The sequence below is a fragment of the Bison bison genome, unplaced genomic scaffold (assembly GCF_000754665.1).
Source record: "Bison bison bison isolate TAMUID 2011002044 unplaced genomic scaffold, Bison_UMD1.0 scf7180017864185, whole genome shotgun sequence".
In the NCBI taxonomy this organism is placed as follows: Eukaryota; Metazoa; Chordata; class Mammalia; order Artiodactyla; family Bovidae; genus Bison; species Bison bison.
The window spans coordinates 437,137-451,867 of record NW_011494757.1 but is presented as its reverse complement, the minus strand read 5'-3'; the positions used below and the strand labels follow the sequence as shown (position 1 = coordinate 451,867).

General features: G+C 48.3%; 1 protein-coding gene across 1 annotated transcript; it reads right to left on the bottom strand.

The window, feature by feature from the left end:
- Window positions 1-6,969: 6,969 nt before the first annotated feature.
- Window positions 6,970-7,911, bottom strand: LOC104991325 (olfactory receptor 10V1-like). Its single transcript, XM_010843742.1, has one exon. It carries the CDS (start codon window positions 7,909-7,911, stop codon window positions 6,970-6,972), a length of 942 nt encoding a protein of 313 aa, XP_010842044.1.
- Between the last annotated feature and the right edge of the window lie 6,820 nt (window positions 7,912-14,731).

Genomic DNA, 14,731 nt, shown 5'->3' with positions numbered 1-14,731 from the left:
TGATTCACAGGGAGGCCTGGCGTGCTGCGATCCACGGGGTCGCAAAGAGCCGGACACGACTGAGCGCCTGAACTGAACTGAACTGATGGCTGATTCATGTTCAGGTTTGACAGAAACAGCAAAACTCTGTAAAGCAATTGTCCTTCAATTTAAAAATTAATTAATTAAAGAAAAACTCAACATTCAAAAAACTAAACAAAAGAACAGTGAACCACTCAGTTCAGCCCCCACTCCAGGTGAGGGGATACACACGGGAATGAAGACCAGGAACCATCTTGGTAGCTGCCAGGAACACAGTTCAGATCCCAAAGGAATGCCAGCACTGTGCTATTTCACGGCCTTAGAGCTCTCGTCTCTGTATCTGAACTGGACAATGCAGCCCGTTCTAGGACCGTGTCCCTCAGACGCGCTTCAGTGACACACTGGGCTTCATCACAGCTCTGCCACTGTGCAGTTACCCGGTCAGCCTCCCACACCTTCCATGAGCTTCGAGAGGCCGGCCGCCTTGCGTCTCCTCATCATGGATGTGAGCCCAGCCCCGACCGTCAGGCCAGAGACATGCGGGGCCCTCAGCCTGCACGCTTGCCTAGTCGCTCCAGTCGTGTCTGACTCTTTGCGACCCTGTGGGCCACAGCCCTCCAGGCTCCTCCGTCCATGGGGTTCTCCAGGCAGGAATACTGCAGTGGGTTGCCATTTCTTTCTCCAGGGGATCTTCCCAACCCAGAGATCCTGACGCAGGGATGGAATGCGGATCTCCTGCATTGCAGGCAGATTCTTTACCATCTGAGCTACCAGGGAAGCCCAGGCACTCAGCCATTGTATACCAAATTTACTAAATGAATCTTCTGGTAATATGATTCCATTATGTCTGTCTTCGGAGAAGGCAATGGCACCCCACTCCAGTACTCCTGCCTGGAAAATCCCATGGATGGAGGAGCCTGGTAGGCTGCAGTCCATGGGGTCGCTAAGAGTCAGACACGACTGCGTGACTTCACTTTCACTTTTCACTTTCATGCACTGGAGAAGGAAATGGCAACCCACTCCCGTGTTCTTGCCTGGAGAATCACAGGGACGGGTGGGCTGCCGTCTCTGGGGTCGAACAGAGTCGGACACGACTGAAGCAACTTAGCAGCAGCAGCAGCATGTCTGTCTTCTGATTGAAATTCATCAGTGGCTTCTCATTATAAGAGTAGAGGGTCCAGAGTCTTCTTCAAATAGTGTTCAAGCCTTTACTCAGTCTGGCTCCAAGCCCCATGCTCTGTTACTACCTCACACACACACACACACACACACACACACACACACAGACCCACCAGCAGCCTCACCAAAGTCTCACCTCTTCTCTGCACCCACTGTGCCCGTGATTCCCACCTATCTCTGCCCTTTCTGCATTTCATGTCCGGCAAGCCCCTACTCCTCCTCAAGACTGAGGCCTTCTCCAGCTCACTTGGATGGTCTCCATGATCCTCTGCCCTCCCGCCCTCGAGAGTACTTGTTCAGATCTCTTAAAAGCAAATCCTGGGTTGTCTTGTACCCAGTTGCTTACATTTATGCTCATGGCAGTGTTGCTGTTGTTCAGCCACTCAGTCGTGTCCAGCTGTTGGTGACCTCATGGACTGCAGCACACTAGACTCCTCCGTTCTCCACCATGTCCCGGAATTTGCTCAGGTTCATGTCCATTGAGTCGGTGATGCCATCCAACCATCTCATCCATCTTCTCCTCCTGCCTTCAGTCTTTCCCAGCATCAGGGTCTTTCCCAATGAGTTGACTCTTCACATCAGGTGGCCAAAGTATTGGGTCTTCAGCTTCAGCAATATTCCAATGAATATTCAGGACTGATTTCCTTTAGGATTGACTGGTTTGATATCCTTGCTGTCCAAGGGACTCTCAAGAGTCTTCTCCAACACCACAGTTCAAAAGCATCAATTCTTCAGCACTCAGCCTTCATTATGGCCCAACTCTCACATCCATACATGACTACTGGAAAAACCATAGCTTTCACTAGATGGACCTTTGTTGGCAAAGTGATGTTTCTGCTTTTTAATATGCTGTCTAGGTTGGTCATAGCTTTCCTTCCAAGAAGCAATCATTTTTTTAATTTCATGGTTGCAGTCGCTGTCCGCAATGATTTTAGAGCCCAAGAAAATAAAATCTGTCTTGTATTATTCATCTTCCAGGGCTACCACAAGGTAGGCACACTGCAATTATTTGCAGGCTAAATCAAAGCATAATTGGCTGCACACACACACACACACACACACACTCCCTGCAGATTGTCCTCTCCTCTCCCTAAAAACAATTAAAGGACTTTCCTGCACCTTAAAATTAAACGCAGTTGTTGCTCCACGCTCCACTGAAGGATGAACTATGTGTCACTGAACTGCGTCTAAGACAATGTATTTTAAAAACATAGAGAACAGACTTGTCAGATGAGGGGAAATGGACTAGGAGTTTGGAATTAGCAGAGGCAAACTATTATACATAGAATGGATACGCAGCAAGGTCCTACCGTATAGCACAGGAAACATATTCAACATGCTCTAATTAGCCATAATGGAAAAGAATATGGAAAAGAATGCATATATATGTATAAATGAATCAGTTTACTGTACCGTAGAAATTAACACAACATTGTAAATCAACTATACTTCAATAAAATAAATTGTTTAAGAAGAATGTGTCTTGTTTATAGGGTGTTTTACATCATGTTGTTCAGATGTTTTTTCTACCCACCAATCTCCTTATACCACAAGACCATGCCTATGATCTGGCAATATAAATAATTTGTACCATATTCATTGGTTTTTATGTTTATATGAATGCCTCAATCCCTGGAGCCCCTAGACACACAGCTCTCCTCTGAAGAGCCTGTGTGAGACTAGTAAGGAAGCGTCTTGCAGAGAAGTGCCCTGTTACTCCTGAGCTAGAGAAGACAGGCTTGCTTTTCTGGGAAACAGCTGACAAGAGTTAACAGGATAAGCACAGGGAAACCTCAGGTGAGACGCAACTGAACACTTATGTCTTTAAACATTCTGTAATCAAAACAGTACGCCATCTAGTATATTACCCCGCGCGGACGTCTGCGTGACCGCGCTGCGTCTTTTATCGTCCTGTTATGTTTCGGAGTTCTTTCCTTGGAGACCTCACAGTAACTTAGGGAGACAGGGTAAATATTGTCGTCCCCATTTTATTAGGCAATTGAATTGGATGGCATCACCAAGTCGATGGACATGAGTTCAAGCAGGCTCCGGGAGGTGGTGGTGGAAAGGGCAGCCTGGCACGCTGCAGTCCACGAGGTCGCAAGGAGTCAGACACCACTGCCAGACTGAAACGAGCTGAATGGCAGGAAAATGAAGCAGTCTTCCAAGCTCTTACAGGGAGTCACAGATGCTGGGAGAGACAGCGCTTTTGTGCCCAGGGTTTGAAACCACATGGCCTAGGTCAAAGCTCAGTTCTACGTTTACTGGCTGTGTGACCCTGAACAAGATACTTACCCTCCTGTCTGAGTCTCCTGGTGTGTAAACAGAGACCACAATAACACGCATCTCATGCGTTCTTGTGATGATGAATGCGTTGCTATATGGCAATCATTAACTCCTTATTCAGTCACTAGAAAAGGCTGCTCACTCGCAACCACACCATTTGCTCAGAGGCTGGGGAACTGAAAAGTGCCTGGAGTATTTCAATCAGTAGGGAAATCACCCTTTCGGTGTTCAGTCAGGATCAGCTACGGCAGCATTTTCCCAAGTGGGTTCGGCAGGATAAAACATTTCCTAAGAGATTCCAAGGAATAAAAGAGTTTGGTGGCGACAGAATTTAGAAATACGGCAACACAGCATCCCCGCCTTGAAGAGTCACGGCCGCAAGTTTGCACATGGCAGGCGCCGGACAAACCCGCAGCAAACAATTCGTTTTATTTTGATCAGTACGGTATTCTTCACGTTCGTTTGACCGTATCTTGTTTATCTCCCCCAAACACCTAGTGTTGGACAAGACTGGGTCCTGCAGACACTGACCTCGTAGAGCATTGCAGGACAACGAACGAGGGGCTGCAAGTGAACCAAAGAGGACCCTTCCGGGTTCTTGTCTTTCAGAAGAATAAAATGGCCCTTCAGTTTCCTGTCTCGTGAGTTCTGGTCATGGTTTCTGCCCCTGAGGCCTGTGATACGCATCAGAAAAAACCAGAGAAAGCTGATGCGGCGCCCCTTGCGTGCTTCGGCGGACGGGGAGCAGAGGCGCGGAGCCGCCCTGTGCCGCGCGCCCCGTTCCCTCCAGGAGCCCTTCCCGCTCCTCTGTGCACACGCGGACCGAGCCTGTCTCGCTGCAGCTCAGGTGCCCTCCCCCTCCCAGCTAGCCCGGACGCCCGTCACGGGCCCCACCTCGGTGGCTCAGAGCATTGTGCTGGCAGCACCTGGCCTTTGGTGCAATTGCGGTTTATGTTCTTCTGTTCGTTTGTTACTCCAGGTCTTAGCTGTGGCACGGGGCATCCTCGCCCTTCACTGCTGCTCGGAGATCTTTAGTTGGAGCAGTGGGATCTAGTTTATCCCCCAGGGATGGAACCCATGCTCCCTGCGTTGGGAGCTCACAGTCTTAGCCACTGGACCACCAGAGAAGTCCCAGCTATGGCTAGACTTAGCTTCCTTCCAGGTTGGAGCTTCCTCTTGCTTACCTTTCTATTTCCTGCTCTACCTACCACAGGTGGGAGCATAGTACACAGTGAGTGAGTGAGTGAAAGTCGCTCAGTCGTCTCCAACTCTTTGCAGCCCCATGGACTATACAGTCCATGGAATTCTCCAGGCCAGAATACTGGACTGGGGTAGCCTTTCCCTTCTCCAGGGGATCTTCCCAACCCAGGGATCAATCCCAGGTATCCTGCATTGCAGGCAGACTCTTCATTGTCTGAGCCATCAGAGAGCGCATATCAACTAGGGTTAGACAAGAGAGAATATGAGATAAGTGAATGTGTGTGTGAGAGACAGCAAGAGAGAGAGAGAATGAGAGGAGAAATGCACAGAGAATGGGGAAGAAAACGAACAGATGAGATGACAGAAAGTGGCATTCAGAACTTCCCCAACCGGGGATCAAACCTCGGCTCCTGTAGTGAAAGCATGGAGTCTTAACCACGAGGGAAGTCCAAACGAAGGGTGATTGGGAAGCAGACTAATACAGAGTCAGAGACTGGGATGGAGGTGGTTTAGCTCCAGGTATAAAGTTAAAGAGAAACCAACAAAACTTTAAAATTCTAAGGCTTTCCCCATGACTTTTCCCTAGAAGACAATGTAGAATTAAAGACAAATCATTCAAAAATGCACAAACTCCGCATTTACATTGTGGGAATCATAATATGGGACGGCCCTAGCTTGATGTGTATTTTATTCCTGGCTCTGCCCCTGCCCATGTGTGCGATGTTTGAGTCTGCTAAGAACTGGAGAACTACATCTGGAGAGAAGTTCAAAGGGAAGAACACAGACGGAACGCGGCACGTGGCGCTGAGGACAGCGGTCCTGATGTCCGCCGCTCTGTCTCCCTCTGAAAGTCACAGCGGAGGGACTTCCCAGGGGGTCCACTGGCTGAGACTGTGCTTCCACCGCAGGCGGCCCAGGTTTGACCCCTGGTTGGGGAACTAAGATCTCACGTGCTGCATGGCAAAATAATAACAACAGTTAAAAAAAAAGTCACAAAGTACTTCCACTTATATCTTTTGATCTTATAACTACCCCAGAATTTAGGTCTTGTGGGTAGTTTAATCCCCTTTTTATGGATGAGGAATCTAAGAATGAGTTTGGGTAAAGGCCTTCTTCCAGGTCACAGACTTCTCATTGTAGCCTCACATAGCAGAAGGTGCTAGGGAGCTCTGAGGAGTCTCTTTCATAAAAGCAGTGATTCCACTCACCAGGGCTCTGGCCTCGTGACTTAAGCACCTCTCATCTAAGTCCCATCTTTTAATGCCATCACACTGGGCACTAGTATTTGAACCTGTGAATTTGGAAAAAATGCAAATATTCAGGCCATATCAACATGGATAGGCACAAAGGGATGATATGAGATAAGTGAACGTGTGTGTGTGTGTGTGTGTGTGTGTGTGTGTACAAGCAATAGAGAGAGTATGAAGGAAGAAATGGACAGATAATGGGAAAGAAAACAAACAGATAAGATGTTCTCTTAAAAACATCTCTTCCTTCAGTTCAGTTCAGTTCAGTCGCTCAGTCATGTCCGACTCTCTGCAACTCCATGGACTGCAGCACACCAGGCCTCCCTGTCCTTCACCAACTTCTGGAGTTTACTCAAACTCATGTCCATTGAGTCGGTGATGCCATCCAACCATCTCATCCTCTGTCGTCGCTTTCTCGTCCTGCCCTCAATCTTTCCCAGCATCAGGGTCTTTTCAAATGAATCAGTTCTTTGCATCAGGTGGGCAAAGGATTGGAGTTTCAGCTTCAGCATCAGTCCTTCCAATGAACATTCAGGACTGATCTCCTTCAGAATGGACTGGTTGGATCTCCTTGCAGTCCAAGGGACTCTGAAGAGTCTTCTCCAACACCACAGTTCAAAAGCATCAATTCTTCAGTGCTCAGCTTTCTTTGTAGTCCAACTCTCACATCTCTACATGACTACTGGAAAAACCACAGCTTTGACTAAACTGATTTATGTTGGCAAAGTAATGTCTCTGCTTTTTAATATGCTGTCTAGGTTGGTCATAGCTTTCCTTCCAAGGAATAAGTGTCTTTTAATTTCATGGCTGCAATCACCATCTGCAGTGATTTTGGAGCCCAGAAAAATAAAGTCTGCCACTGTTTCCACTGTTTCCATCTCTTCCTGACAAAGGAAAAATGACTTCTTGAAAATAATATAACAGGAAGAAGTAGCAGTACCAAACCTATGACCGCTTACCCCCGTCTCCCGTCTCAGAGAGGACACCCCTCTGTCTCCACCCCACAGTGCTACAGAGGAGCATCCAGGTGTTGTGTTTAGGACGAGAGGAACCGCATCGCTGCTCTCTTCAAAGCATGCTTGAGCTCTCGATTCCTCATACTGTAGATCAAGGGGTTCAGCATGGGGGTGATGAAGGTGTAGACCACAGACACTACTTGGGCCCTCTCTGGAGAGTAGCTGGAGCTGGGGCACAGGTAGATGAGGCTGGTACCTCCATACTGGAGCAGAACCACAGTCATGTGGGAGGAGCAGGTGGAGAAGGCCTTGTGCCTCCCTTCTGCAGAGCGGATCTTCAGGATGGCGGCCGCGATGAAGACATAGGACAAGGTGATCAGCAGGAAGGGGAGGGTAAGGACAGTGACGCTAACCACGAACAGCGTGGCCTCGTGGACCCGGGTGTCCGCACAGGCCAGTCTCATGACGGGCAGGACGTCACAGTAGAACATGCCAATCTCCTTGCTGCTGCAGAAGGGGAGCCGGAAGATGAGCACGGTCAGCTGCATGGCGAAGATGAACCCCAACACCAGGGAGCCCAGGGCCAGTCGGGCACACAGCCGCCAGCTCATCATGAGGCTGTAACGCAGAGGGTGGCAGATGGCCACGAACCTGTCGTAGGCCATGACGGCCAGCAGGATGCAGTCAGCACTGCCCAGGAAGATGAAGAAGAACATCTGGGCACCGCAGCCAGCCAGGGAGACGAGGGTTCTCCCCGCGGACAGGGTGCTGGCCAGTGTCAGAGGGGCAATGGCGGAGGAGTAGCAGGTCTCCAGAGCCGCCAAGTTGGCCAGGAAGAAGTACATGGGGGTGTGCAGAGAGCGGTGGGTCCAGACGATGAGCAAAATGGAGATGTTGCCGCTGACGCTGACCAGGTACATAATCAGGAAGGCCACGAAAATCAGCGTCTGAACCTCAGGGAGTTTGGAGAAGGGGCGGAAGTGGAAGTGAATCATCGTCCCGGTCCCGTTCGCGTCCTCCATGTGGTCCACGCATCGGGCCTGCTAACGGTCCAGGCGCTGCCCCTGAGGATAGCCAAACGTCAGGACGCAGGAGTCCTGCTGGCCGACCCGTTCAGCTCTGCCTCTCTCCCTTCCTTCCTCAGCTCCAGCCGTCGTTCCCTCCAAACTCAGCGTCTCCCTTCTTCAACAGTGCTTTAGTTGTAATCACCCAGAAGTAGCTCCCCACTGAAACCTTTTTTTTAAGTCGTGGTAAAATATATGCTATGTAATATGTATCATTTTAAGCCTGTGTCGGTGTACAATTCAGTGACACTGAATACACTCACGATGTTGTATAGCCATCGCCTCTATCACTACCCAGAACTTCTCATCATCCCCAGCAAAAGTTCTACTTAATAAACTAAAACTCCCCACAATCTCCTCCCAGCTCCCAGCAACCTCAACCCTACTTTGTCTGTATGACTTTTCCCATTCTTGGTGTCTCATATAAGTGGAATCATACACTATTTGTCCTTCTGTGTCTGGCTTACTCCACTAAGCATAATGTTTTCAAGGTCCATCCATGTAGTAGCTTATGCCAAAATCACGTTCCTCTTCAAGGTTGAATAATACTCCTCTGTGTGTGTATATGCCCGTTGTGTTTATCCACTCATCTGTTCACAGACACTTGGATTGTTTCACCTTCTCGCTATTGTGAATAACTCTGTGATGAACATTGGTGGAGCAACAGCTGTTCAGGTCAGCAGTGGGATATTGTTGCTACCGTTTAGTCCCTAAGTCACGTTTGGCGCCCCAGCGGACTGTACGCTGCCAGGCTCCTCTGTCCATGGGATTTCCCAGGCAAGAATACTGGAGTGGGTTGCCATTCCCTTCTCCGGGGGATATTTCCCACCCAGGGATCGAACCCGCGTCTCCTGCATTGGCAGGTGGATTTTTTACCCCTGAGCCACCAGGGAAGCACAGGATACCATTCCCAGAGCACAAACCTGTCTACTCTCTCAATCCCTTGCCTGGTTGTCAAGAGCACAAGCTCATCTGTCAATGACCAGTGGAATGATCTGGAGCAAAGTGCTGAAGTTTCTGCTTCAAAATTTCTTCATCTATGAAGATAGCAATAGGACACAGCACTTAGGATTGTTCTGAAAAGGAAGTGTGTCTGATCCCTAGGAAATTCTCCGTAACTGTGAGCAAACGCCGTTAACACGACTGTCCTTCCCCCTTGTAAGCCCGCCTCGATGCCCCCGGCTCTCCCAGAGACGTCTCCTTTCAGCTTCCCTCCCTGCTCCAGCCGACCAAGACTGCTGGCCCAGCTCTTCCATCAGTCTTTTGCTGATGCTTTCACTTCTTGACCTTCTGCCAATCCTGTTACCTTCTGTAATACCCAGCATCTTCATTCCAAGCTGACCATGACTACAGGAAATCACAAAATTCTGCTGACTGGTGCCACAGCAGAGGTAAAAAGGCGTTATGAACCCTAGTACTGTCCCCAGGCTTCTGAGTCAGCTGTTCCCTCTGGTCCCCATGATGACTAGAGCAAGTTTCCCTGGTCTCCTTAAGACCTCTCTTCTGCTCTCTCCTCTCTCACCACAGTAATGACCCAGCCTCCAACTTCACTGAAAAAAAAGTAAATAAATAACAGAAGCTACTTGGAGGCAACTTTTCAGCATCCTCACCAGCTCCGGACCCGGAACACTCTCTGCCCAGCCCTAGAGCCACAGCAGGTTTCCACATGCCTTTCCAGACGTGTCCCCTCTCCTCTGCAAAAGCGGCCATCTTAGCCCCTGTGCTCCCTCTGGGATCTTGCACAAGTCATTCCCTCCGTCTCTAATGTCTCCCTTTGATCCCCTCTACAGCAACGTTACCTCCCATGGTCAAAAGGAAAAGAAGCCCCTTAATCTTACATCATCCTCTCAGGCCTCCCGGTCTCCTGTCCACATCAGCCATCTCCCATTCGTCCTGTAGCACAGATGCTTTTCATCTTACACCCAGAGACCCTCCAACAAAGGCCTCCAGTGGCTTCCAAACTGCTCGATCCAAGAGCAGTTCAACTGGGTTGTTCTCTGGGACACTAGTCCACCATCTTCTTGCTCAGCTGGTTTTCTGAATAAAGTCTCCATCCATGCCCAAACAGCTCGTCACTCGACTTTTCAGTGAATAGTTTGAGCTTGGACTGAGTAACAATAAGTGCCCTTAATCCTGCCCTCGCGTCTATAAATGGTCGCCAAATTAAACACCAAGTTCTGTCCGTATGAGTAGCACAGAGAACACTTAAATAGACGATTGTTGAATGTATAAAAGGAAAGAGCCTTATTATTTTATTTTAGAATCTCTTCACCCAGTTTTCTTTCTGCTGCTGCTGATCAGCTGGAAAGAATTTCAGGGCAAGTTTACACGGTATCCAAAACAACACAGGCCAACTATACACCCCCCATGTCGTACCTGCTGTAGAAACAGAGCTCGGCCTGCTTCCAGCGACTGACCACCTCACGTGCCCCAGAATGGGGGTGCGGGCACACTTGGCACCCTGACTTACACCAGAACTAGCAGAGTCACCTGACTGGCCTTGCTCTCCCCCACCAGGAATGTATCTTTGCTTGTTTCTGCTGTGCAGATGCCTGCAGATACATCACAACTTTTAAGAATACGAAAATGAGGTAAGGACATTGCTGTTTTCCCTAAACAGAATAATGCAACCTTAATATTCTTGTTGACTTGCGATTTTTTTCTTTTGAATATATGTTGTGTTTTTTATTCTGGTAGGCCAGCCCTTTTAAAGTCTGGCTCCCTGCTTGCTTTGCAAGTTTTTCTTCCCTTTTCTAAAGGCTTCTGCTCTGTGCTGTCATCTGTAGGGCACAGCCCTATGTGGGGTAAAAAGGTTGGAAAGTGAAACTCACTCAGTCGTGTCCGACTCTTTTTGACCCCATGGACTGTACAGTCCATGGAATTCTCCAGCCCAGAATACTGGAGTGGGTAGTCTTTCCCTTCTCCAGGGGATCTTCCTGACCCAGGGATCGAACCCAGGTCGCCCGCATTGCAGGCAGATTCTTCACCAGCTGAGCCACCAGGGAAGCCCAAGAACACTGGAGTTGGTCGCCTATCCCTTCTCCAGGGGATCTTCCTGACCCAGGAATGGAACCAAGGTATCCTGCATTGCAGGCAGATTCTTTACCAACTGAGCTATCAGGGAGGCCCAGGATTCAAGTTCTCTGCCAAGAGGAGGTGATCAGTCTCCAATTCTCAGCTCAGGCGGAGGTCCTTTGACCAAAGAGGATTGGAAGATGGGTGGAATTGTGGTCAGGAATTTTTCACCTGGAAGTTCCTAAGGCTCTTGCTCCTTGAGAATTTTAATTCCTTTTCTGGAAGTAGCTTTGGAGCACACACCAGCCTGCCTCTGTCTCCATGCACAGCAAGTAAACACACCCACAACACTCTCTACCCCAAATGTTTAATCTTTGTGAATTAGACACCAAGCGGAGCCATCAAGCACCAGAACGAGAGCTGTTAGCTGTAACCAGGGATCTCACCACTCCCTTCATGATGCGCTTGCCTCTGTGTTTGCTTGTGTGTCTCTGAACCCTCCATGGACCTCAAGCTCCATGAGGCCAGGGACTGGCTGGGTTCCATTCTTCACTGAGGCCCAGGACCCAGCCCACTGTCAGGCAACCATGTACCTCTGTACTGACATGAATACTGCAGAGTTACCACGCTTCTATCAGTGCCAGCGACTGCTACCCAGGACTCTGGAAGTAGAGATAACAATCTTCAATTTAGAACTCTGATGCTGAAAGAGCTCTCCTTTCTAGAAAGAAAGTCAGCAATTTTCAATAAAATCTATGCATTGAATCACTGTTCTCATACTGAAGGATCTGTCCTGAGGCACAGTCTGGAATATGGAGCCAAATACAGAAAGATACGTGCAGTGTTCTTGGACAATAATGCTTATAAGGAAACAGCAAATACTCACCCAAAGGTGACATTCTGGTCGTTTGAGGTATATTCATGCCATGGACTGTGGTATTATTGACATTAAAGTTGTTGTAATTATAAGGTTTAATAAAGTGAGAAAGTGCATATTATGTTAAATTGAGGAAAAGGGCTTCCGCGCGGCATTAGTGATAAAGAACCTGCCTGCCGATGCAGGAGACATGAGAGAAGGGTTCGATCCCAGGGTCGGGAAGATCCCCTGGAGGAGGCATGGCAACCTACTCCAGCATCCTTGCCTGGAGAATCCCATGGACGGAGGAGCCTGGCGGGCTACAGCCCATGGGGTCACAGGGAGCCGGACATGACTGAGTGACTGAGCATGCACCATGCAGATGAAGGAAATGAAGAGGCAACATTGCCTTCGGAGTGTAACACCCGTATGCCACCAGTCTCAACAGGAAACCATGAATCCTCAGTGGAATCTTAAGAGAAAAACGGAAGATGACTATTTTCTTCACGCTTTTCTTCATTTTTCAAACTTTCTGTGAAGAATTTGCATTTATTTTTAAAGTATAAAAATGTTATTGATTTTTAAAATTCCCATTTGGGAGAAAGGAAACTGAAATTACTTAACACACCCCTAGTCATACGACCGATAATCGTCAGAGCCGAGATTAACACCTAAGTGTGGCCGCTAAGTCTGCACGCTTCTCAATGCTGTTGCCCAGGACTGTGCTAAATCTAGCTAGCATTTACTTATGTGCTCCTTCATTTCCAGACACACCACACTTTTGACCTGGGCTGAGTTTGTTGTTAGGTGGGTACCCTTCCTTCCTTCTTCCCTTTCTTTTCCTTCCCTTCCCTCTCTTCCTACTTTCTTTCCCTCTTCTTTTTTTCTTTCCTCTCATCTCTCTCTCTTTTTTAATTTCCTTTCACCCCTGTCCTTAGAATAATGCTACTGAGACTGACCATGTGAAGGACTTTTTAAACATTTTTTTATTGAAGGATAATTACATTACAGAATTGTGTTGTTTTCCGTCGCACCTCAGCAAGAATCTACCGTGGGTGACATAGATCCCTCCCACCTGAACCTCCCTCCCAGCCCCGTCCCCATCCCGCCCCTACTCTTATCTCTTTCTAAAGTTAACCCTTTAGATTGAGCTCATCATGCTGGCCTATCGAGATCTTGTGGAGAATTACAATTCTTTATTCCAGGAAATAATCAATTTCTCCCCATTGTCAGCTAGAAATTGAATGAACATGCTCCCTAAAGTTATAACTGGGTATTGGACCATAGTTTAAGGAAGCTACAACCCTCAGTCATATAGCTCTTAATATCCCTCAAAATTTACTTCAGAATATCAGTCAGTTTTCAAATCAGTTTAAAAATACAAGGCTCACTGTGTAGAATGTCTTTGGAGCTCTTAAAAACTGCAGTGAACATTGTGATAAACAATTGCATAGCCTTTACAATAGATGTTCAGCTTGCCGGGAATAAAGACTCACCTGAGTTCTCAATGCAGTCTGCACACGCTCACCCAGACACGCACACCTATCTCTTACTGAACACATGTATGCCATCCTACTCGTCCACAGGGCTACATAATTCATGTTTCCCTGTTTGCCTTAGCTGCTAGGAAGCCCGCAACTAAATTTTATACTCAGTTGCTCAGCATTTCTCAGCCCCAATATCTTCATGTATATCTAACTTCTACCTTTTATGCTGTGCAGATTGATTTTCATCTTATTGAAGCTAGGCTTCTCTTATGGGGCTTCCCTGGTGGCTCAGATGGTAAAGAATCTACCTACCACGCAGGAGACCTATGTTTGATTCCTGGATCGGGACAATCCCCTGGAGAAGGGAATGGCTAACCCACTCCAGTATTCCTGCCTGGAGAATCCATGGACAGAGGGGCCTGGCAGGCTACAGTCAAGGGCTTTATTGTAAGACACTGGGTTTTTAGGGGATAAATATTTTATACAAATAAGAATTATCCTTGCCTTTTGTGTCGTCATCCACGGCACTGAGGAGCGAACGAGAAATCCCTCTTCTCTCCACTTTCAAATTTACTTGTCCTCTGGGGTCTGCTCAGTGAGACAGAAACAGCAGTACTATAAGCTTCGGTTGTAGCTAGATGTTCTTGTCCGCTGTCTGCTTTATTCTGCCCTTGCTTCTGCACAATTCCTTGCTACTTGAAGGCTGGATCAGGAAACGCCTGGATCAGGTCTCATCACACTCAGGAGCTATAAACCCTCAGTGACGTTGCACCCTCTTTGATGAGTTCTTTTGAGAAGGAAATGGCAACCCACTCCAGTATTCTTGCCTGGAGAATCCCATGGACAGAGGAGCCTGGCCGGCTAAAGTCCACGGGGTCGCAAAGAGTCGGACACGTCTGAGCGAGTTCACCTCACTTTGTGACACCAGCGCTGCCTCCCAAGACTTGGTGCTCTTCACATGCAGAGCTTCACATGCAGAGATCTTCCTTCTCCGTGAACGCACGGGCGCATCCTCTACCTCCTCGCCTCACAGACTGTAACTCATACGACTGTTCATGCATTCAGTCATCTGACAAGGATGTATTGAGGCTTGTAGGCTTTGCGAATGTAACTTGAAAACCTGAGTAGATCACACTCTGTTTTCTGGGTGTCCCAACAAAGCATGTAGACCTCCTACAAGGGAGAGCAGACAACTCTCTCCCACCCCTCTCAGACAGCCTAGGAAACGGGTCACATTTCTAGGGAGGAACAGACTTTCCTTCTTGCATGCTCAGCAGTGGAGTGTCTTTTGAAGACTTGCCTGTGCTTAGTAGGTAAAGTGAAAGTGTTAGTCGCTCAGTCGTGTCCGACTCTTTGTGACCCCAGGGACTGTATCAGCCCGCCATGGGATTCTCCAGGCAGGAACACTGGAGTGGGGAGC